Genomic DNA, 24726 nt, shown 5'->3' with positions numbered 1-24726 from the left:
CCTTTTATATATGTAAAGACATGATCAATTGATACCATGTCAAATTTAATACATTTTTTTTTTTGACAAAATGTAAATTTTTTTTTTGGTACAAGACAAAATGTCAAATATAATACATGACATCTCAGATAATTCTTTACTGGATAACCGTATTATATAGTCGACCGTTGAGTTGAAAGATATTATAACAAAAATCATGTATATAAAATTTGACGTTGATTAGAAATAATTTAATATGTCAATGAGATATATCAAAACTAATTAAATCCCAGCCACGAGATTATTGTCCCCGCCACAAAAGGTCATGAATACACCTACAGGTATTCAAAAGCATATCCATGCAGTCCAGCAGTCTAGAGTTAACAAAACGTTTTGGTACCCCATTCCTTAACGTTTGTGTTCTAGATCATAATGTCATTAAAAGTGGAGATGGTTTAAATCATAAGGTGCAAAAGGGAGCAGAGTCGCGTATGGAAGAGACCGAAATTGGCGTAGAACACACACCAGCTATATGGTTGTTTAAAGAGCAAATAGTCACTTTAGTCTCTGACTCTGCCCCTCGCTATCACATAGGTCCCTGACTCAGGATTAAATACAAACAAGTCCCTGACTCTACACTTCCGTTATCACTTTAGTCCCTGCCGTTAAAAAAATCTGTTAAGTGATGATGTGGCACGCTGACAAGGAGTATGACGTGTCACAGGGACTAAAGTGAAAGTAAAAAATGGTCACTTTGGTCCCTGAATCAAAAATCAATATCCTCAATTTACTGTTAAATCCCTGACTGAGTATACTTATTGTCAGTTAGGTCTCTGAATCGAAAATCAATATCCTCAACTTTATGTTAGGTCCTTGACTGTGTATACTTACTGTCAGTTAGGTCCCTGACAGTAAACACGAAATTTCATTAAGATCCTTAGCAAGTTGTTAGTTTAACATGCTACTTACTGACAACACTAAGGTATCTGTATATATCAGAAATAGTTTTATGATTTGTTTTCATAGTCTAATAAAAATATACACAGAGATTGTGTTTTTGTTTTTTAGCATATCATTCATAGAAATATCAAACATAAATGCCCAAATATGGTGCAATCTTTTGATTACTCTACGGTTGTCATTAATGACTTAATAGTTATGTTATGGAAACATTTTTTATTAAACTATGGAATCATTTTTATAAGTGTTATAATAATATTTTAGTATTTAGCATAGATACCTTAGTGTTGTCAGTAAGTAGCATGTTAAACTAACAACTTGCCAAGGATCTTAGTGAAATTTCGTGCTTACTGTCAGGGACCTAACTGACGGTAAATATACACAGTCAATGACCTAACAGTAAGTTGAGGATATTGATTTTCGATTCAGGGACCTAACTGACAGTAAGTATACACAGTCAGGGATCTAACAGTAAATTGAGGATATTGATTTTCGATTCAGGGACCAAAGTGACCATTTTTTACTTTCACTTTAGTCCCTGTGACACGTCATACTCCTTGTCAGCGTGCCACATCATCACTTAACAGATTTTTTTAACGGCAGGGACTAAAGTGATAACGGAAGTGTAGAGTCAGGGACTTGTTTGTATTTAATCCTGAGTCAGGGACCTATGTGACAGCGAGGTGCAAAGTCAGGGACTAAAGTGACTATTTGCTCGTTGTTTAAATGGGTGCGAAGAAAGAAAGGTGTAATTAGGAAGAGTTGCTTACAAGCAGTGTCCATTATCTCATCTCCGGTAACAGGATCACTCGTGGTGAGACCTAGAGTTTTTCTAGGGATTTTGCACCCAAGACTAATAGAAGGAGGAAGTGTGGGGTAGACTTAAGCACGAGTAGATTGTCATTCCAAGACAAAGAGGGCACATCAAGGAAAGGAGTGTAGAATCGGATGACCGAAAAATGATTAACCTGCTAAATAACAAACTGTGAAATAAACCTGAGGCGTGACCATGTCACTGAACTAAGGAATTATCCGCAGAATTGCGCAACTCCCCCAGAGTACAACAGGTTCTTCTCGATAATAAGCGTACCGAGGCTATCAAGACACGAGAAAAATACACAGACTCAATGACTCAGGCTCTTAGTATTTTTGTAACACTGAAAGAAGTAGCTTTGAAGAAAATGGTTTGTAACTTTGTGTTTTCACGTAATGAAGATTTTGTACTTATAGAATACAATACTATACTAAGAGAGATTTTAAGCACGTTTAATTTTTGTTCCAATTAAATGAAAGTGGATGCTATTAATTACGTAAGGGAGATTGACCAGTAGTTGCTAAAAAGATGGAAGACTCTTAGACCATCCACAACAGAGCACCCAAAATTGGGTGCTTAAATGGGTTATCTGGGTCCGTATCATTAATTTTACGGTAATGCTTAATAAACATCAATTTTCTCCAACCCAGCACCTCAAAAGAAATTATTAAATAGGTCCCACAAATAATTCTATATCATTACATTTCAACAAAATTTATTTAATTTATTAAGATTTATTAAATAGGACCCGCGAAAAACGAAGAGAGAGAGGATGCTTCCATAGCCACCCTTCTCCATAGGCACCCATATATTTTACTCCACAATGGGGGTGTCTATTTAATGTGGTGCTAAATAGGTTAAGCACCCACCATTGTGGATGGTCTTAGTAATATCTCAGTAGCAAGTAAATAGGTAACAAATAATTTTGACTATGAAAACAAATTTAATTTAAATTGGAGAAATTGTGAACAACATGGTAACTTACCTTGAGATAAAGTAGGAGTAAAAAATCAACAATACAATCACGTTTCTTTCCTTCTCTTTAATAGCTAATCATAATAATTTTTTGAACAAAGCTAATCATCAAAATAATAATAATAATTATAAAAATAATAATAATAACTTTTGAAATAATTGCAAATATACAACAATCCCCCACATATTTCAAAAGTTTTAAATTAAGAAAATATATAGCCTGAGTCACCCACCTTTGAGTGTAATGCATCGGAACGGTGTAGCAAGCTATGGAACCTGTCCTAGACTAACGAGGCTTAACACACAATGAATTGGTTTAGCAAGCTATGGAACCCAATACACTTGATGTATGCTAGAGGTCTCATAATCACAATACACCCCCACAATTCTCGTGTAATCGCTGTGTTGCGCATTTAGGCCGTACGCGTGTCTGGTTTTCATGAGTGCTCTAGAGACCCGCCACGGTCTCATGCAAGCGGCCCCACTTGACACTCATATAGGTGATTCCATCTATTGTATGCTACAACCATACACCACCCTAAAGGCTTATGGTAATCATTAAAAGCTTAACCCTTTAATTTTAATTTAAGTAGCACTTCTCATTTCATTGTACACTATAGGAAAAGGGACAAAACAATTTAGTGCTAACATAACTAACAAGTGACTTGTTTTTCCCATTGAACCTTTTTCATGGGATCTCCAATCATAAAGGTTGGGTTCCCATCACTTGTTGTTTTCGAGTGGCATAGTCCTATTTCCCTTAATTTTCTTCCTAGGGTTTTTGTATCCGGATCCTCTAAAATAAAAAATATTGACTAAGACGTCTCTAAGTCAATTAACTTCATATTTCATCAAGTCTATACAAATAAACTCGGTTTTCACAATAAGTTTGTTCAAGTCTACTTAGATGGCTACTAAGTGACAACTTATTTATCAATAAGATAAATATACTTTTAAATTTATTCTCATCGGAGTCATAAACAATTATCATCATTGTATTAATTGAATACAATGGCTCATCCTCTCTAAATAATACATGTATTGTTAAATCAACTTCCCCAATATGGTTTATCAAGTCTACTTTGATAAATTTCAAGCGACAACATCTCCATAAAGGAAAAATTAAATCAAAAGATAGAGTTATTATACAAGTCTACTTAAAATTCTTTCAAGCAACAAACCCCCACATTGGATTAATATAATACAATGTGTGGATTTATTAATCATATCAAATTCAATGAATTTCAAGTGACAACACTCTTATCGTGGAGAAAACAAATACCTGTAACTATGCATTTCTATATAAGCAAATTTTTAATAAAACATCATTGTATCATTCCAATACTATGGATAATCTATAATATACCATATAATATTTTATGGTAACTCTCAAATATCTCTCACTCTACCATACAGTTTTTTTTTCCTTCATAAATTTATGGACAAATACTCCTCAATTAACTTCTAATAGTATAAGCATAATATTTCACAATAGAATAAACTTAACAACATCAATACATATTATATAAGAGAACCATGGCTAGACTACTCTCATGAATAAATCAAATTTCATCGGGGCAAATAACAAAGTATAAACAACTAAGATACTTATAATAAATTCATTCTCATGACCACACTATCAAACAGACTTTAAATAATTTATGATAACATGCATGGGCATAAGAGGATTACTACACAGTAATACAATTTCACAAAAATTCAACATTATTTACCAGTCATGGGTTCAACTTTGGCCAACAAATTATACCTATCAATTTTCTTCAATCAAGTATCATAATTGGAAGGAATGCTCAACAGTTTAACCTTAAAGTATTCAATCATATTGAAAAGTTTCTCAATATTACATTTCCTTATATAAATTATGTACGGGTTTTATAAAATTCTCAAATCACAAAAACATACATATATAAGGATCACAAAGTAAGTTCACTTAAATAATACATGCTTGTCGCACAAACATTTCAATAAAGTTCACATATATAGAATATGTTAAAAATTTTAGATTTTTAAATACTTATTTTATGGTATTAGTGAACTAATAAGATGATATAAATTACTACTTTATAAACTAAGTAAATCAAGAGAAAGAAGTAGGATAATATATTTTGATTTCTCAAAAATATTGTAATTTTACATGAACCAAAGTGTGGTATTTATACTACTAAATTTACCACTATTACATGTGTGAAATTATTTGTTTTACTATTCTAATTTGACATTTAATTAGGTATAGGTAATTAGCACTTATTATTGTAAGTTGACAATTTGGATAGATATTTCAACTATAATAATTATGTTTATATTTCAACTATAATAATTATGTCTATATAATTTATTATAACACTCCCCCTTTGAAATATCTATCACGGTGCTCCATTGAAGTCTTGTTGAGGATAATTTGATTGAAACATATGTTGCCTCGTTAAAAACCTTATTAGGAAAAACCCATTGGGATAAAAACCTTAATAAGGGAAAAAGAGTACAACATTATGCTCCCCCTTAACCAAACACATATTATTCTTCTTTAAAGATCTCAAAGCTGACGCATTCCAATACTTTGTATGTGCTTCTTGAAAACTGATGTAGGAAGAGCCTTTGTGAAGATGTCTGCCACATTATCACTCGAACGAATATATTGAATATCCACTTCTTTATTTCTTTCAAGTTCTTGTGTGAATGAGAAGAATTTAGGAGGGATATGTTTGGTTCTATCACTTTTGATGTAACCTTCTTTCATTTGAGTAACATATGCAGCATTGTCTTCATACAAGATTGTTGGACTCTTATCAACTGTTAAACCAGACGCTCCTTGGATATGTTGCAAAACCGAACGTAACCATCTACACTCTTTACTTGCTTCATGAAGGGCTATTACTTCAGCATGATTTGAAGAAGTTGCTACAAGCGTTTGCTTTTGAGATCTCCATGATATTGCAGTGTCACCATATGTGAATACATATCCAGTTTGTGATTTAGCATTATGTGGATCCGACAAATATCATGCATCTTCATAACCAAGCAAAATTGGTTTTGTATTGTTAGAATAAAACAAACCAAGATCAGATGTACCTCGAATATATCGAAATATATGTTTTATTCCTTTCCAATGTCGCTTTGTAGGACATGAGCTAAGTCTCGCCAGTAAATTCACTGCAAAAGCTATATCAGGTCTTGTACAGTTAGCAAGGTACATGAGTGCTCCAATGTCACTTAGATATGGTACTTCAAAGCCAAAATCCTGTTCATTATCTTCCTTAGGTCTAAAAGGATCCTTTTCAATGTTAAATGTTCTTCCCATCATTGGAGTACTCAAAGGGTGTGCCTTGTCCATGTTAAACCTTTTTAACACTCTTTCTGTATAATTTGATTGATGTACAAATATACCATTTTTAGTATACTCAATTTGTAAACCAAGGCAAAACCTAGTTTTCCCCAGATCTTTCATGTCAAATTCTTTCTTTAAGTACTCTCTTGCTTCTTTAATTTCTTTAGTAGTTCCAATGATATTTAAATCATCAACATAAACAACAATTATTACAAAACCGGATATTGTTTTTCTTATAAAAACACAAGGGCAAATTGGATTATTCTCATAACCCTCTTTAAGCAAATATTCACTTAGCCTATTGTACCACATGCGCCCGGATTGTTTTAATCCATATAATGATCTTTGCAACTTAATTGCATACATTTATCTAGGTTTTGATGTATCAAGCATCTTAAGTCCTTCCGGTATTTTCATGTATATGTCATTATCAAGTGAGCCATATAAATAAGCAGTAACAACATCCATAAGATACATATCAAGATTATTAAATACTGACAAACCAATTAAATAACGAAAAGTAATGGTATCCATAACAGGAGAATATGTTACCTCATAATCAATATTTGGTCGTTGAGAAAAACCTTGTGCAACAAGACGGGCCTTGTATCTTACAGTTTCATTTTTCTCATTTCTTTTTCTTACAAAAACCCACTTATACCCAACAGGTTTCATACCTTCAGGTATAGCCACAATAGACCCAAATACTTTTCGATTTTTAAGAGAATTTAATTCAGTATCTATTGCATCTTTTCAGTTTTTCCAATCATGTCTATTTTGACATTCATTAACAGTTCTAGGTTCGGGATCATTATTTTCATTTGTAATTTCACATGCAATGGAGAATGAAAATATTTCATCAATATTTATGTCTTTTCTGCTCCACAAATTTCCCGTATTAAAATAATTAATTGAAACCTCAAGATCATTCTTATTTTCAGTTTCATTATCAATGATCTCATTATCATCATCTTGTGCTTTTTCGAGATCACACTTTTCATTTTCAGATTTATCGCTATCTAGTGTCTTTTCAAGATCACTTTCGATCATATTCACCTTTTATGTTCCTTTTCTTTTTCGTGGATTTTTGTCATTGGAACCTATAGGTCGGCCACGCTTTAAGCGTGCCTTAGATGTACTTGCTACATCATTTAGTTTCGAAATCTCAATCCAAGCTGGGACATTTACAGCTGGTACATGTGACTTTGTCACCTTTTTCAAATCAGTAAATGAATCTGGCAGTTGATTTGCTAAATCTTGTAAGTGTACTATTTTCTTTACATTTTCTTCCCATGATTTATTATATGGGTCCAAATGTAATAAATGTGGTACATGCCATGATATTTCATTTTCCAATGGTTTATTTTCTCCCCCTAGTGTTGGAAATTTTGTTTCATCAAAATGACAATCTGCAAATCTTGCCTTAAAAAAATCACCTGTTAAAGGTTCAAGATATCTAATAATTGATGGTGATTCATACCCCACATATATTCCTAACCTTCTTTGAGGACCCATTTTTGTCCTTTGTGGTGGAGCTATTGGTACATATACTGCACAACCAAAAATTCTTAAATGAGAGATATTTGGTTCCTTACCAATAGCAAGTTGATAAGGGGTATGTTTATGATCAACACTTGGCCTTAGACGTATGAGTTCTGTAGCATGTAAAATTGCATGACCCCAAACTGTAACTGGTTGCTTAGTTCTCATTATTAAAGGTCTAGCAATATATTGACGACGTTTGATTAATGACTCAGCTAAACTATTTTGTGTATGTACATGAGGAACAGGATGCTCAACAGTAATTCCAATTGACATGCAATAATTATTAAATGATTCAGATGAAAATTCACCGGCATTGTCAAGTCTAATTTTCTTTATAATATAATCAGGAAATTGTGCCCTTAATATAATTATGTGTGCAAGAAATTTTGCAAATGCCATATCACGACTTGACAGTAAATAGACATGTGACCATCTACTAGATGCATCAATTAATACCATAAACTACCTGAATGGTCCCGACGATGGATGGATGGGTCCACATATATCTCCTTGGATTTTTTCAAGAAATGCAGGTGATTCTGTCTGAATCTTGTCTGGCAAATGTTTTGTTATTAATTTTCCAAGAGAACAAGCTTCACATGGTCTATCTTCTTTTGTAAGCTTTAAACCTTTCAATGAATGACCATGAGTACTTTCAACTATTTTACGCATCATTGTTGAACCAGGGTGACCTAAGCGGTCATGCCATAAAGTCATAGTTTTAGGATCTTCTTTTAATACTAAATTACATTCAATTTCATGTATATATGTATAATGTAGTCCAGAAGGCAATTTTGGTAGTTTTTCTAAAATTTTCTTCTTTCCCAAAATATTAGTAGTAATATTAATGTATTTCATATTACCTTCGGTTGTAGTTTCAGTATCATATCCTTGACTATATATGTCATTAAAACTCAACAAATTTCTCTTTGATTTTGGAGAGTATAGAGCATTATTAATGACAAACTTTGTCCCATTTGGTAACATGAACATAGCATTACCTGTGAAGTAGCAATAAACGTCACAAGAAAGGGGGGGTTTGAATTGTGACCCTTTTAAAAATTATTCCTGAAAGTTAAGTTTGGATTTATATACTCAAGAATGTTCTTGGTGTACGTTAGTTCAACAAGTTTAGAGTATATAACAATTTAATCAAAACAGAATGTTCTAAAGAATGATTATAAGCAGAATGAGAAAAATGATGTTAAGTTAAAATATAAGTTTATTTTAACAAAGACTAGAATGTTCTGGAGAATGATGACAGAATGATAAAACACTATTATATGCTGATTTTAAACCTTAGTTAAATATTTAAGTAAATGTTTTATCTTGGACCAGAATGTTCTGGAGATTAATGTAAGTGTGATAAAGTGTGTGTGTTGTGTAACTTTAAATAAAGAGAGAGAGAGAGAAAGAAGAATAACACAGGAGAGTTATCCTGGTTCACCAAACCCGGCTACTTCCAGTCCCCACACCTCGTGTGAGATTATCCACTATAGTTTTCTTGCTAACAGAAACTTCTGACTAGCACTATAAGATCTTGATCACACCAGATCAGTCCGTTACACCTGTATTATCAACCTCAGCAGGCTTCTACAATTCTTTGCGCACTAGCAAAAGAAAGGTTGGAATTTTCTACCTCAAACTATTAAGCCCAATAGACTTGAGAAGAATACAACACACTTTGTATAATGAGATTTTTGTGGATCAAATAAAATACTCAACTCGTAGTTTGAGTTTTACAATAGCAAATTCAAAAGAGAAGATCCAAGTGATATAGTGAGAGAGCTTGGAATTTGCTTTGTTTGCGAAGAGCTTTGTTTGTAGTGATGATTTTCACTTAGAGAGATATTAGCTTGCAAAACTCTTGCTTATAACCTTCAAAGGCCCTTGTATTTATAGGTGAGGAGTGTCTTGGTGATCAAGGGAGAAAATAGAGTTGTTGGACACGTTTTTGATAGCTGTCCAAAGACTCAATTGATTTCTCTTTTCTTCTTTAAAATAGCCAGAACGTTCTCAGAATGTTCTGTATGAATAGCCTGGCTTTTACAGCACTGTTGCTTGCTTGCGCATGAGATAACCAGCTGTTATGAGCTGTATAACTTGTTGCCCAATGCAGATGATGTCATTGTCCTTTGTTTTAGTGATGTCATGCTTTAAGCCATGTGCATTTATTCTTTAATGGGCTTCTTGGATCCAAATGGGTCGAACCCTTTTCCTAAGGCCCAAGAGACATTTATTAAATGCTATTTTGCCATGCTTTCTTGCTGTGCAGACTTGTTCACTTTTGATGTACTGTTTCATTTTCATCGTATTTGCCAGAACGTTCTCAGATTGTTCTCATGAAACAAATTCTCACAAAATGAATTAGTAGATAACAAGATTAAATAAATATAATATGTTTGTAATCTTTAAAACATCAAATAAGGATTTTGTCTCAACAATCTCCCCCTTTTTGATGATGACAAACATTTATAATTTATTTTGATTTTGATTTGAGTTTTTTGAAAATTTGTTAAAAACTCCCCCTCAACTTTAGCAACTAAAATTTTGTGCCATTTTGAGAGTATTTCCAGAATTTGTTTATGGCAATTGAGTTTGATAATTTTATCAAAGAACTCCCCCTCAATTCATGCATTTCAAGATTCATATGCAGACATGAGAATATATAACATAACCAACATATTCATTTAGATAAAAAGATCATAAAGATCAATACAAGGATTCATATCAAAACATTAGAGATTCACCAAAATGCAATGTTCACCTGCGCATATACTAGCAGCAGTTTTGATCCTTGTTCAGACATATTTAAACGCATAAATAGAGAAATAAAAACAGAGTTTTTAAAACATCAAAATAACATAATAAAACAGCATAAGAAGCAATCTATTCTTCCCTAGATCCTAGCTGTTTTCCTGGTCCTCCTAATTGGTATTCCCCTAACTCCCCTAAATCATCTCCCCCTTTGTCATCATGAAAAGGGGCAGCAGCAACAGGAGCAGTAGCAGCAGGTGGAATGGTTGGTGAGGAAGCATCAGATGATGAAGAGATGGTAGGCATAAACATGGGATACATGGGAACAGGAAAGGGATTCTGTTCAGGTTTAGGTACCTCATTCTTGTCACTCATGGTGTTCTTCCATTTCCTTGACAGAGTAGCTTCATAAGTTAGCCAAGACAGATAATGTAAAATAGCATTATTCCCTTCAATAACCCTAGTTAGATCATTGCGTGTCTTGCTGCAATCTTTCTCAACTTTAGACCTTTTAGTTGGCCTTTCATTGTTCTCAACAATCCTTTGTGCCATAGAAGGAGACTCAGTAAACCTTGAAGGAAAAGTGAGATTGGTTTGAAGAGATTTGAAGGAATCCATCTGGACAGATGTATCAAAACCTTGTGGAGCAAAGAGTTTGTCCACCGAGTCAGGTTGGAATAAAGCAGAATATTCATGCTTTTGTGGAGAGATAAACAAGTTTGATGATTTTGTGACCGGGGGTTTTTCTGTGAGGCTTTGAAGGATCTCAGAAGCCTTGACATTCGAGAAGGACGCATTGTTGCCAAAATTAGCAAGCAATTCCTGATCCTCCTCCATCACAGGAGAACGTTCTGGAGAACGTTCTGGAGGGATGCAATGTTCATCAGAGGCATTTTCTGGAACAGGATTTTGCAGAGCAGATTCATCTTCCCTCTTTCTTTTGAGGTCAGTTTGAGGCTCAACATCAGGTTCCTGCTTCATGTGACTCAGATTCTTTGGGGTGAATTGAGAATACTCAAATAGAGATTGTTCACCCTCAAAAGGAACATGATTTTTGATGAAGATTTTAGTGAGAGCCATTCCATATGGCAGACATGACTTTTTGTTTCGAGATTGAATGACATTGATCATATTATGAATTATGATATGAGGCAGACTCAATTTTTCTTTCATGTAGAGATGATACATGACTAAAAGATCATTTGGACTTACATTTTGAAAATTGCCATTTCTAGGTAAGACACAGTGTTGACTTATACCATGGAACATTTTTGGTTTAGGCAGAAGGTTCGAAGAAACAAACTCAGTGACATTTGGTTTGAAAAGGAGTTTGAGAACATTCTCAGAATCTACTTCGAGTTTTTCAAACCAATCATCACCAAAAACAGTACGACCAGTATTAGAGATACCAAGAATATCAGAGATTACCTGTGGAGTGAGACGAATCTCAACATCCTTGATCCTAGACACTATCAGGCTTTCCTCAGGGTATGCTTCTGCCATGAAGTAGAAAGCTTGAATAAGCTTTGGGTAGTGTCTCTCACGAAGTTGAAGAAATTTGGTCCAGCCTTGCTCATCCACATATTCCTTAAGATCAACTTTGTCTTTTTCAAGTTTGACAAAGTCATAATACCTTCCAATTCCAATAGACCTGTTTTCCCATTTCTTCTTGAAATCTTTTTTCAATGTTGGATCAAACAGGGGTACCTTCTTTCCTTGAGAGATTTTAATGTTCTTTGGTTTTGAGGCAGTTTTGCGCTTTGGAGAACATTCTGGAGAATAATCTGAAGACAGTTTGGCATCTTCATCTGAAGAGCTTTCTGAAGAACCTTCTGGAGAACGATCTGGTTCAACAGTTTGCTTCTGTTTTCCTTTGTCCTTCACAGTTGGTTTAGGCTTTGGTTTTGGTACTGAAGCCTTGACAGAAGGTTTTGAGACCTTTTTGCTACTCTTAGGTTTAGGCTTAAGAGGAGAAGGAGTTTTCTCAACCAAAGGGGTAGGTGGTTCAGTTTCTTCATCTGAATCAGAGATTTCATGGACAGTTGTGTCCACACTGTTGGTTTTCCTTGTTCCAACTGCAGAGCGAAGCCTTAGAGATTTTCTAGGTCTTGGATTAGGAGCAGATTTAGCCTTCTTTGGAGGCATTTTCCTTTTGGTGGCGTTCCTGAGATGAGGAGCTATTTTGTTCAGGTTTGGAGGTTCCTGAGGAGCGGTTTGTTGTTCTTCAACCGCTTCTGTTGGTGGGTTGAGATTGAGGTTGACAAATGTTGGTTGTGGTTCAACATACACAACCATCGCAAGTGGATGGAAAGATTCTGGGTCAGGGATGAAAGGAAGTTCTTCATCATTCTTCGATGGAGTTTTTTCTGGTGTGGTTTCGGTGGTGAGATAACCATCTTGCATGGTTTGTTCAACAGTGTTTTTGAGCGGAGATTGTGGTGGAGTTTCGAATGGAGTAGTTTCGTTGGTTGGTGGTGGAGTTAAATCAAAACGTGGTGATGTGGGGGATGACGGTGGTTTCGTCGGAGGAGACGGTGGAGAAGGAGAACGAGTTGGAGATGGTGAAAGCGGAGATGAGTTGTCAGGGTTAGTGCTTCCGGCACCTTTGGTTCGTGCCATGTGAGGTGAAGGAAGTAGTGTACGGTGGTGGTTTGAGAGAAGAAGATGAGACGGTTCAGAGAAAGAAGAGAGTGGGAAGTTTTAGAGAGAGAAAGTAGAAACCGGTTTTGGGAGAGGGAAAAAGGTGAGAAGTGACTTTTAGTGGTTTAATGATGAGAGAGGGAACAAGAGCATTAATGAGTTGTAATTTTTCTTGATATTGGTAATTTCTTTTCTACCTAGAGACTAGGTTAAATAGAAGAAACTATTTTGAAAGGACATGGTTGAGACGTGTCCCACAAGTCTGTCTTGGAGGGTGTTTCTTTCAAGAATGTTTTTAGAACATTCTGATGAAGAGAAGACTCTTCCTATTTGGACCTTTTGCAAGGATTTTGAATAATATGTAATTTTTCTTTAATAAAGTTAAAGTGATCCTCAACTAAAGGTTTAGTAAAGATATCAGCTAATTGATTTTTTGTATCAACAAAAATTAATTCAAGTTCCTTTTTATTAACATGATCTCTAATGAAATGATGTTTAATTTCAATATGTTTTGATCTTGAATGTTGAATGGGATTCTTTGATAAATTTATTGCACTTGTATTGTCACAAAATACTGGAATATTTGTGTACCTTATAGAGAAATCCTCAAGTTGATTTTTAATCCAAAGAACTTGAGAACAACAGTTGGCTGCTGACACATATTCTGCTTCTGTAGTTGACAGAGCAATAGTGTTTTGCTTTCTGCATGACCAACTTATAAGTGCATTCCCAAGAAACTGACATGCTCCACTTGTGCTTTTTCTTTCTATTTTGTCTCCAGCATAGTCAGCATCACAGTATGCTATAAGATCAAAACAAGAACCTTTGCTATACCAAAGGCCAAGATCAGTAGTACCTACTAGGTATCTAAAAATTCTTTTTACAGCAGTTAAATGGGATTCTCTTGGAGAAGTTTGAAAACGTGCACATAAACCAACAGCAAAAACAATATCTGGTCTACTGGCAGTTAAGTACAACAGAGATCCAATCATTCCTCTGTATTCTTTTTCAGAAATAGTTTTTCCATTTTCATCTTTATCTAGGTTAGATGTTGGATGCATGGGAGTTGCCATTATTTTGGCTTCATTCATTTTATATTTTTTGAGAAGATCTTTTATATATTTTTCTTGACAAATAAAAATGCCATTTGATTCTTGCTTAATTTGTAAGCCAAGAAAGAATCTTAATTCTCCCATCATACTCATTTCAAATTCACTTTGCATGAGATTGGAAAAATCATCGCACATTTTTTCATTTGTTGAACCAAATATAATGTCATCAACATAAATTTGAACAATTAAAAAATTTGTGTTGTCATCTTTTCTAAAAAGAGTTGTATCTATTTTTCCTCTAGAAAAATTATTTTTGATTAAGAATGTACTTAACCTTTCATACCAAGCTCGAGGAGCTTGTTTGAGACCATATAGTGCTTTTGTGAGTTTAAACACATGATTAGGTTTATTTGCGTTCTCAAAACCAGGAGGTTGATGAACATAAACTTCCTCATTTAAAAATCCATTTAAAAAGGCACTTTTGACATCCATTTGAAATAACTTAATATTTTTATGAGATGCATATGCAAGAAGAATTCTAATTGCTTCTAACCTGGCTACCGGAGCAAAAGTTTCATCGTAATCAATACCTTCTTGTTGATTATACCCTTGTGCTACCAATCTAGCTTTATTTCTGATAACTTTTCCTTCTTCATTTAGTTTATTTCTAAATACCCATCTTGTTCCAATGATGGATTGATTTTGAGGTTTAGGAACAAGGTTCCATACTTCATTTTTCTCAAATTGAGAGAGTTCTTCTTCCATGGCTTTTACCCATGATTCTTCACATATTGCTTCTTGTATGTTCTTTGGTTCAATGTGAGAGATCATTGCCATGTTGACATCATTATTTATGAATGATCGTCTTGTTCTTATTCCATCAGATGTATCTCCAATGATTTGTTCAGGAGGGTGATCACCAATGGTTCTCCAGCTTCTTGGAAGAACTTGTGGAGAATGTTCTTGAATGTTATCATCTTCCTTTTGAGAGATTTCTTCTTCATCTTCTTTGTTGATTATTAAATCATCGAACTCATCAAAAATAACATGCATGCTAATTTCCATGGTTTGATTTTTCAAATTATAAATTCTATATCCTTTGGAATTTGTTGCATATCCCAAAAATATTCCTTTATCTGATTTTGAATCAAACTTTCCTAGATTTTCTTTATCATTTAAAATATAACAATAACATCCAAAAATGTGGAAATATGAAATGTTAGGTTTTATATTTTTCCAGAGTTCATATGGGGTTTTGTTTAGAATTTTTCTAATTGAAACCCTGTTTATGATATAGCAAGAAGTATTTATAGCTTCAGCCCAAAAGTATTTTTCTACGTTGGACTCATTTAGCATTGTTCTTGCCATTTCCTGAAGAGTTCTATTTTTTCTTTCAACAACTCCATTTTGTTGTGGAGTTCTTGCACATGAGAAGTTATGAAAAATTCCTTTTTCATCAAAGAAGTCTTTAAAGAATGCATTTTCAAATTCTCCTCCATGATCACTTCTTACTGAAATGATTTTGGATTCTTTTTCATTTTGAACTAATGTACAAAAAGTTTTGAATGCTTCAAATGCTTCATCTTTATGTTTTAAAAATAGAACCCAAGTATATCTGGAAAAATCATCAACAATAACAAAACCATATTGTTTTCCACTTAAACTGGCGGTTCTAACAGGACCAAATAGATCTATGTGAAGTAGTTCAAGAGGTCTTTTGGTTGAAATAAAATCATTGGTTTTAAAACTGCTTTTAACTTGTTTACCTCTTGTACAAGCTTCGCATATCCTATCTTTTTCAAAATCAATTTTTGGAAGTCCTCTTACAAGATCCAGTTTAGATATTTTTGAAATAGTTTTCATACTTATATGTCCAGCTCTTTTGTGCCAAATCCATTTATCTTTTTCAAGAGTCATAAAACAGGTTTCAGCTGGAATATCATCTAAGTATAAAGCATATAGGTTTTTCTTTCTAGATGCAGTAAAGAAAATCTTACCTGAGGATGTATGTTTTACTATACATATGTTAGGTTTAAAAACAACTTCAAATCCACTATCACATAATTGACTTATGCTTAATAGATTGTGTTTTAAACCTTCAACATATTGAACATCCTCAATTTTTGCAGAGTCTTTCTTACCAATTATACCTTTACCTTTAATTTGTCCTTTGTCATTATTTCCAAAGGTTACTAGACCTCCTTCCTTTTTTACGAAGGAGATGAAGCATTGTTTATCCCCAGTCATGTGTCTAGAACAGCCACTGTCCAAGTACCATGGCTTTGTTCTTGCATCTTGTGAGGATCCCTGCATTTTGAGTTAGTGGTTCCTTAGGTACCCATGAAGATGTGGGTCCTTTTTGGTTAGCTTCACAAATCTCAAGGTGTTTAATCTTGAGAAAACAGTTTACTTCTAGATGACCTAATCTTTTGCAATATGAGCATTCTTTTCTTTTTACTGAAGAAGAATGTTCTTGAGAATGTTCTGAGATAGTCTGATCTATTTTTATTTCTTGTTTTCTCTTTTTATGAAAACAAATAGATTCATGATGTCCTTGTTTCTTACAGAATGAACATTTTAATTTTTGTGGTATAAGACACTTTTCATAAATTTGATTAAAACCTAAACCAGTTTTGTCAAATTCTGCCATTTGTGAACCTACAATTTTTTGAAATGTTTCTGTTGATTTTATAAACTGTGAAAGATCATTTCTAAGTTCTTTGACTTCTCTTTTAAGAACAATATTTTCATTCCTAGAGTTTTCAGGAAGTTTGGTTTTTCCAAAGGCTTTTATTTTTTCAGTTGCTTGAAAATAAGAATCTTGTAAACTTTGAATATTTTTCTTTTGATCATTATTCAAAGTTTGAAGCTTTTCTTTTTCTTCCTTTAAATCAGAAATTTCTTTTTGTAAAGAGTGACATTTGTTTGTTAAAAAATTTGAATCAAATAGAAGACTATCAAATTTATTTTCTAACTCTTTGTATACTTGAGGTTGGTCAAAAAGAATTACCTCTTCGTTTTCTGAATTCGCCATTAGAACCATGTTGGCTTCAGTGTCTTCATCTTTTGGTTCTTCAAGATCATCCCATGTAAACATCGATTTTGAGTAGGGAGATTTCTTCTGAGTCTTCTTGTTTAATGGACATTCATTTTTGTAATGCCCTAGTTTGTTGCATCCGAAGCAGGTTACTTGACTTTTGTCAATTTCTCCTTTTGAGTTGTCTTTCTTGTTAGGAAAGTATTTCTTTATCTGATCTCTTCTTCTCATCATTCTTTGAATCTTCTTTGTGATGAGAGCTAGTTCGTCTTCTGCTTCTCCTTGGATGTTTTCTTCTTCATTGGATTCTTTGATTCCTTCGCTTTGTGTAATGGCATCTTCTTGTTCGCTTTGAGATGCTTTGAGAGCAACCATCTTTCCTTTCCTTGATGGTTTATCATCTTGAAGTAACGTCTCATGAGCCTTTAATGATCCAATGAGATCTTCAAGGGCTAAAGAGTTTAAGTCTTTAGCTTGTGTGATTGCAGTTACCATGGGTCTCCATGTGCTTGGAAGACATCTTAATATTTTTCTTATCCGATCATGAGTGGTATAAGTTTTTCCAAGTGATCTTAATTCATTCACAATGGATGTGAATCTGGAGTACATTTCATCAATGTTCTCATCTTCGTTCATTTCAAAGATTTCAAATTTTCTTACACCAATGTCTATTCTTGTTTCTTTTACGTGACTAGTTCCTTCATGATGGATTTTTAGAGTGTCCCAAACCTTTTTTGCAGTATCACATTCATCAACTCTTTCACTTTCTTCCATGCTTAGTGCGCATGATAGAAAGAGTCGAGCTTTAGAGTTTAGGAGTATTTTTTCTTTATCTTCTTTTGACCATGATGCTTCTGGTGTAATGGTTTCCACCTTTGTTGTTGCATCAGTTGTCATGGGTACATGATTCCCATTTGTGATTATTTTCCACATATCCACATCTTGGGATCTGAGGAATAGTTCCATTTTTCCTTTCCAGAAATAATAGTTCTTTCCATTGAAGAATGGTGGTCTTGTGCATGATAGACCTTCTGGTATATACTTTTCTTTTGACATTGCCTTCTTCCTGAATCTTTTCCTCCAACACTTGTTAGGTGTTTTTGTAGAGCCCGGGCTCTGATGCCAATTGAAGTAGCAATAAACGTCACAAGAAAGGGGGGGTTTGAATTGTGACCCTTTTAAAAATTATTCCTGAAAGTTAAGTTTGGATTTATATACTCAAGAATGTTCTTGGTGTACGTTAGTTCAACAAGTTTAGAGTATATAACAATTTAATCAAAACAGAATGTTCTAAAGAATGATTATAAGCAGAATGAGAAAAATGATGTTAAGTTAAAATATAAGTTTATTTTAACAAAGACTAGAATGTTCTGGAGAATGATGACAGAATGATAAAACACTATTATATGCTGATTTTAAACCTTAGTTAAATATTTAAGTAAATGTTTTATCTTGGACCAGAATGTTCTGGAGATTAATGTAAGTGTGATAAAGTGTGTGTGTTGTGTAACTTTAAATAAAGAGAGAGAGAGAGAGAAAGAAGAATAACACAGGAGAGTTATCCTGGTTCACCAAACCCGGCTACTTCCAGTCCCCACACCTCGTGTGAGATTATCCACTATAGTTTTCTTGCTAACAGAAACTTCTGACTAGCACTATAAGATCTTGATCACACCAGATCAGTCCGTTACACCTGTATTATCAACCTCAGCAGGCTTCTACAATTCTTTGCGCACTAGCAAAAGAAAGGTTGGAATTTTCTACCTCAAACTATTAAGCCCAATAGACTTGAGAAGAATACAACACACTTTGTATAATGAGATTTTTGTGGATCAAATAAAATACTCAACTCGTAGTTTGAGTTTTACAATAGCAAATTCAAAAGAGAAGATCCAAGTGATATAGTGAGAGAGCTTGGAATTTGCTTTGTTTGCGAAGAGCTTTGTTTGTAGTGATGATTTTCACTTAGAGAGATATTAGCTTGCAAAACTCTTGCTTATAACCTTCAAAGGCCCTTGTATTTATAGGTGAGGAGTGTCTTGGTGATCAAGGGAGAAAATAGAGCTGTTGGACACGTTTTTGATAGCTGTCCAAAGACTCAATTGATTTCTCTTTTCTTCTTTAAAATAGCCAGAACGTTCTCAGAATGTTCTGTATGAATAGCCTGGCTTTTACAGCACTGTTGCTTGCTTGCGCATGAGATAACCAGCTGTTATGAGCTGTATAACTTGTTGCCCAATGCAGATGATGTCATTGTCCTTTGTTTTAGTGATGTCATGCTTTAAGCCATGTGCATTTATTCTTTAATGGGCTTCTTGGATCCAAATGGGTCGAACCCTTTTCCTAAGGCCCAAGAGACATTTATTAAATGCTATTTTGCCATGCTTTCTTGCTGTGCAGACTTGTTCACTTTTGATGTACTGTTTCATTTTCATCGTATTTGCCAGAACGTTCTCAGATTGTTCTCATGAAACAAATTCTCACAAAATGAATTAGTAGATAACAAGATTAAATAAATATAATATGTTTGTAATCTTTAAAACATCAAATAAGGATTTTGTCTCAACAACCTGTTCCTTCAATTAAATCTGTTGGACCTGCGATTGTGTTTATTACACCTTTAGTAGGAAATATTTTGGTGAAATATTTCTTACTTTTGAGGATAGTATGGGTAGTTCCACTGTCTGGAATGCAAATGTCTTTGCCATGATCCATTTCGAACCTTCTTAAAATAAAAATAAGATTAAAGAAAAGAAAGGGTAAAACAATACAACATATTTAACAATATTATTTTATATAGACAATAAAAATATTATGTATTACACAAGTCACGCAACATGCAAATTCTTAATTAAGTACATATTAAAAATAAACAAGTAATTAAAACACAACACACATTATTCAAATACATATATATATTTTAACTAATTAATTAATCCATATTAAATTCTCCTTCAACGAAATCAGCAGCCACAAGGCATGTAGTATCATCATTGAGTTCAATTTCATTAAAATTTACTTCCTTTTCCTTTCCATCTACAGATTCCTTGTATCTTTTACACAGATATTCTGGTGTCCTACATGCTTTAGACCAATGACCTTTCTTTCCGCATCTATAACAATGATCATCATTATTTCTAGAGGGACCTTCTTGGGTGGATTTACCCTTACCTTGATGATTCTTGTTGGTTTGGTCATATTTGAGAGGCCTATAATTCATATAACCTCTTCCACGGGCTCCACCACGAAAATGGTTTCGACCATGATTTCTGCCTCGACCACGACCACCAAAACGAGCATGACCACCACGTCCTTGATTAAAAGTTGCGGCATTTATTTCAGGATATGCCATTATTCCTGTAGGACGCAACTAATGGTTTTTTATAAGGAGCTCGTTACTTTGTTCAGCCACTAGAAGGGCTGCAACCAAATCAGAGTATTCAGTAAATCCCCTCATTCTATATTGTTGTTGCAACAACACTTGAGATGCATGGAAAGTTGAGAATGTTTTCTCCAACTTTTCCTCTTCAGTTATAGTTATGCCACAAAATTCTAATTGTGCTATAATTTGGTGCATAACAGAGTTATATGCAACAACACTTTTATAATCTTGGAACCTTAATTTGTTCCATTGATCCATCAACGAGGGCAGTAAGACTTTCTTATGATGCCCAAATCTTGCCTTAAGTTTGTCCCACAAGATCTTGGGATCTTTTGCATTTGAGTACTTTGTTTGTAATCCATCATCAAGGTGGTGCTTTATTATCCGATTTACTTTTGATTTTTTCTTTGTCAATTCCTCTAGGACATCTCCCAAATCGTCTCCTTCAAGAATCTTGTCGAGTCCCTTACATGCAAGATACTCAATTAAGTTGTTGTTCCAAGTTATGTAGTTGTCTCCAGTTATGTTTAAAATTTTGAATTGGTGTTTAACATTCGACATGATTATATCTAGCAGTAGTATAATCTTCCGGTATAAACCATCGTGTTGATAACGTGTTAAAGATTTTAGATTTTTAAATACTTATTTTATGGTATTAGTGAACTAATAAGATGATATAAATTACTACTTTATAAACTAAGTAAATCAAGAGAAAGAAGTAGGATAATATATTTTGATTTCTCAAAAATGTTGTAATTTTACATGAACCAAAGTGTGGTATTTATACTACTAAATTTACCACTATTACATGTGTGAAATTATTTGTTTTACTATTCTAATTTGACATTTAATTAGGTATAGGTAATTATCACTTACTATTGTAAGTTGACAATTTGGATAGATATTTCAACTATAATAATTATGTTTATATTTCAACTATAATAATTATGTCTATATAATTTACTCCTTCCGTTTCAAAATGAGTGTCGCTTTAGCCAATTGCACACAGATTAAGGAATGGAATAAAGTAGTCAAATGTCATAGCAATTTTACCAAATTATCCTAATCAACTATTGGTTTGTTTTTCATTAAAGAAAAAATAATACTTTGGAAGTAGTGTAATATAGTATTAATTGAAGGGTACAATTGAAAAGAAAAAGTTATTATTGCATTGAAAACCGAAAGTGACATTCATTTTGAAACAATTTTTTTTGGCTAAAGCGACACTCATTTTAAAACGGAGGGAGTATTATAACAGAATAATCATTTTAGTTACTTCATTTATTGTAACCGACAAAAAACATATACCCAATATTTCATTTTCTTATATAAATCAGATAACAGTAAATACCTAATATAAATCAGATAACAGAAATACCTAAGCATGTCAATATGAATTATCACAGTATGAGCATTATATATCCCACATTAAGATACATTTAAAACAAATTCAAGAAGTACACATTTTTTATTTGGAAAATGCTGTAGATCACGACAAAATTTCAAGCGAAATTATCAAGACCACTTGTGTATTGTGTATCTTGGTACTGTAGCATGATGTCATCTTTTTTTCCAGCCATCCTTGATTTATGCCAAAGAAAATCCAACGGTGGTCTTGAATTCACGGACTCTCGGGAAATAACTTGTCGCTATGAATAGCAATACTCTTTTTATTTTTTGAGCAAGAAGTACACATATTGATCAAAGCAATTTATACTCACAATTATTATTTCATGATCAATTAAATCAATATGAATCGTTTTCAAAATATCCCGGAAAACAACCTTAAATTCCTTAATCAACCTTTTTTTTTAATACACAAAATCCACTAATGCCAACTATTTTTCTAACTATTTCTTAAAAAATCTTCAAATTAAATAGAAGCAATGCCTCAATTTACATAATTAACCACAAAGGCACACAAATTTTTTAACAGACTGCACATAGATAGAAACAAGGAGAGAATAGATGAGTTACTTGGTTGAGTTCACTAAATTAATAAATCGTCCACTGTATGTCCATCGTAGTAAACATTCCTTTGAACAGTTTCAGCAATAGTGGCAGCTTCAAATGTGCGTAGTCTCCTCCTGTGACTCGATTAGTTACAACTAGAACAACTGTTGATTGTCAATTTCCAAATCGTCTCCAATTTAATTCCTTAGATTGTAGAATCTGATGACCGGAAAATGATTAACCTGCTAAATAACAAACTGTGAAATAAACCTAAGCCGTGACTATGTCACTGAACTAAGGAATTATCCGCAGAATTGCGCAACTCCCCCTAGAGTACAACAGGTTCTTCTCGGTGGTAAGCGTACCGAGGCTATCAAGACACGAGAAAAATACACAGACTTAATGATCCAGGCTCTTAGTATTTTTGTAACACTGAAAGAAGTAGCTTTGAAGAAAATGGTTTGTAACTTTGTGTTTTCACGTAATGAAGATTTTGTACTTATAGAATACAATACTATACTGAGAGAGATTTTAAGCACGTTTAATTTTTGTTCCAATTAAATGAAAGTGGATGCTATTAATTAGGTAAGGGAGATTGACCAGTAGTTGCTAAAAAGATGGAAGACTCTTAGTAATATCTCAGTAGCAAGTAAATAGGTAACAAATAATTTTGACTATTAAAACAAATTTAATTTAAATTGGAGAAATTGTGAACAACATGGTAACTTACCTTGAGATAAAGTAGGAGTAAAAAATCAACAATACAATCACGTTTCTTTCCTTCTCTTTAATAGCTAATCATAATAATTTTTTGAACAAAGCTAATCAAAATAATAATAATAATAATAATTATAAAAATAATAATAATAACTTTTGAAATAATTGCAGATATACAACAATGAGTGGAGTCAGGAGCCAGTTCGCCCCAAAGATCTTTTACGAGTCTGCTGGTTCCTCGAGCCTCTTCACATGAATATTTTCAAGGTACGCCTATTGATTTCTCTATTGGTTTCTGTCTAGAGAAAGGGGTCTCTAGCCCCACTCCTTTATGGATAGAGGTGTTTTAGGGTATAGATTTGAACATTCGGTTGGAGGGTAGTCGGTAGTCCTACCCTTTGTTGCTCAACCTCATTTTTCTTTCTTCAACTTCTTTACCTGGTGGTTCTAGTGGACCTAATAGTCGTGTTGTCTCCAGTAAGGTCTTGCGTAAAGGGAAAGGTCTAGGTTATTGTATTGGCGGAGATGATGAGTTGAAGGTTAACAGATTGTAAATTTTTGAAGTGAAAGATACCAAAGGGAACAGGCGCTTGGAGTCAGTTGAGGTGGTTACATAATTGTAGGCTCTTATAGTATAAGAGGTATGGGGATATGATTAATATGAGGAGGGTGAGTGATTTTATTGTTTATAATCTCCTTGATTTTGTGGCTATTCAAGAAGCTAAGTTAAAAGAAGTGTTTGAGGGTTTGTGTTACTATCAGTGGGGTAGTTAGAGTTGTGATTGGATTTTTTTCCCCTTCAGTGGAGAATAGTTGTGGAATACTTATAATTTGGTGTAATTTCAAGGGATATCCTATTTTTTTTTCTTTTGCTAGACTGGGTTATCTTGTAGTGTGCGTTGATTGGATTGTTTTGCGAACTAGGTGTTGTATGTTTAATGTTTACTCTAGGTGTTATGTAGGATAGAAAAGGGCAATATGGAGGGATTTTCCGACGCCCGAGAATTTGGTTGGCGGAGATTTGTGTTGTGTCCTTGAAGATTTTAATGTAGTGTTGGCTCAAGTAACTTTGTGGGCCAAATGGCCCTGTTACACCTTCCTATTTTCGGTAGGAATTTTACTTGGTTCAGGTCTTTTGGGAATGCTATTATTCGGCTAGATCAGATCTTGGTGTCTGAAGGGTACGGTGGGAGTTGCGGGGTGTTACTTCCAAGTGGACTTTGGATGGGGATGTCCTTGATCATTGCATGTTGGGGATATCTTCGACTTTGAGGTCATATGCCTTTTGAGAATGCTATTACTCGGATGGATCTGAATCATGAGGGGTAGATGGATCACATTCTGAAGAAAAAACACAAGGGTCGAAATGTTATTCTTTAGAATCTGATGCAAATCCTCGTTTGGGAAGAACTTGGGAGCCACTTGTGAACCTTATTTCTTCTAGACTTGCATCTTCAAGCAATAGAATTGTAATTCAAGGGGGGAAATGATTTGATAAATTTTGTTCTGAATGTCATCCCTATTTTCTGTGGGGAGGATCAAAAGGGGCGTACAAAGGGGTATTTTCTA

General features: G+C 33.9%; 2 protein-coding genes and 1 pseudogene across 2 annotated transcripts; all 3 read right to left on the bottom strand.

The window, feature by feature from the left end:
• Positions 1 to 16301: 16301 nt before the first annotated feature.
• Positions 16302 to 18292, bottom strand: LOC146904342 (uncharacterized; annotated as a pseudogene).
• Positions 18293 to 20037: 1745 nt separating this feature from the next.
• Positions 20038 to 20457, bottom strand: LOC146904341 (uncharacterized). Its single transcript, XM_085728272.1, has one exon. The coding sequence runs from the start codon at positions 20455 to 20457 to the stop codon at positions 20038 to 20040; it is 420 nt and encodes a 139-aa protein (XP_085584398.1).
• Positions 20458 to 20475: 18 nt separating this feature from the next.
• Positions 20476 to 21048, bottom strand: LOC146904340 (uncharacterized). Its single transcript, XM_085728271.1, has one exon. It carries the CDS (start codon positions 21046 to 21048, stop codon positions 20476 to 20478), a length of 573 nt encoding a protein of 190 aa, XP_085584397.1.
• Between the last annotated feature and the right edge of the window lie 3678 nt (positions 21049 to 24726).

This window comes from Medicago sativa, chromosome 7 (genome assembly GCF_051527215.1).
Source record: "Medicago sativa cultivar Bolivia chromosome 7, Bolivia_mono, whole genome shotgun sequence".
In the NCBI taxonomy this organism is placed as follows: domain Eukaryota; kingdom Viridiplantae; phylum Streptophyta; class Magnoliopsida; order Fabales; family Fabaceae; genus Medicago; species Medicago sativa.
Note: the sequence above shows the minus strand (reverse complement) of the source record. Positions and strands in the feature narration are given on the sequence as shown.

Coding starts and splice junctions, on each gene's coding strand:
- LOC146904340 (XM_085728271.1), bottom strand. CDS start 21,048: ATGTCGAATGTTAAACACCAATTCAAAATTTTAAACATAACTGGAGAC.
- LOC146904341 (XM_085728272.1), bottom strand. CDS start 20,457: ATGGCATATCCTGAAATAAATGCCGCAACTTTTAATCAAGGACGTGGT.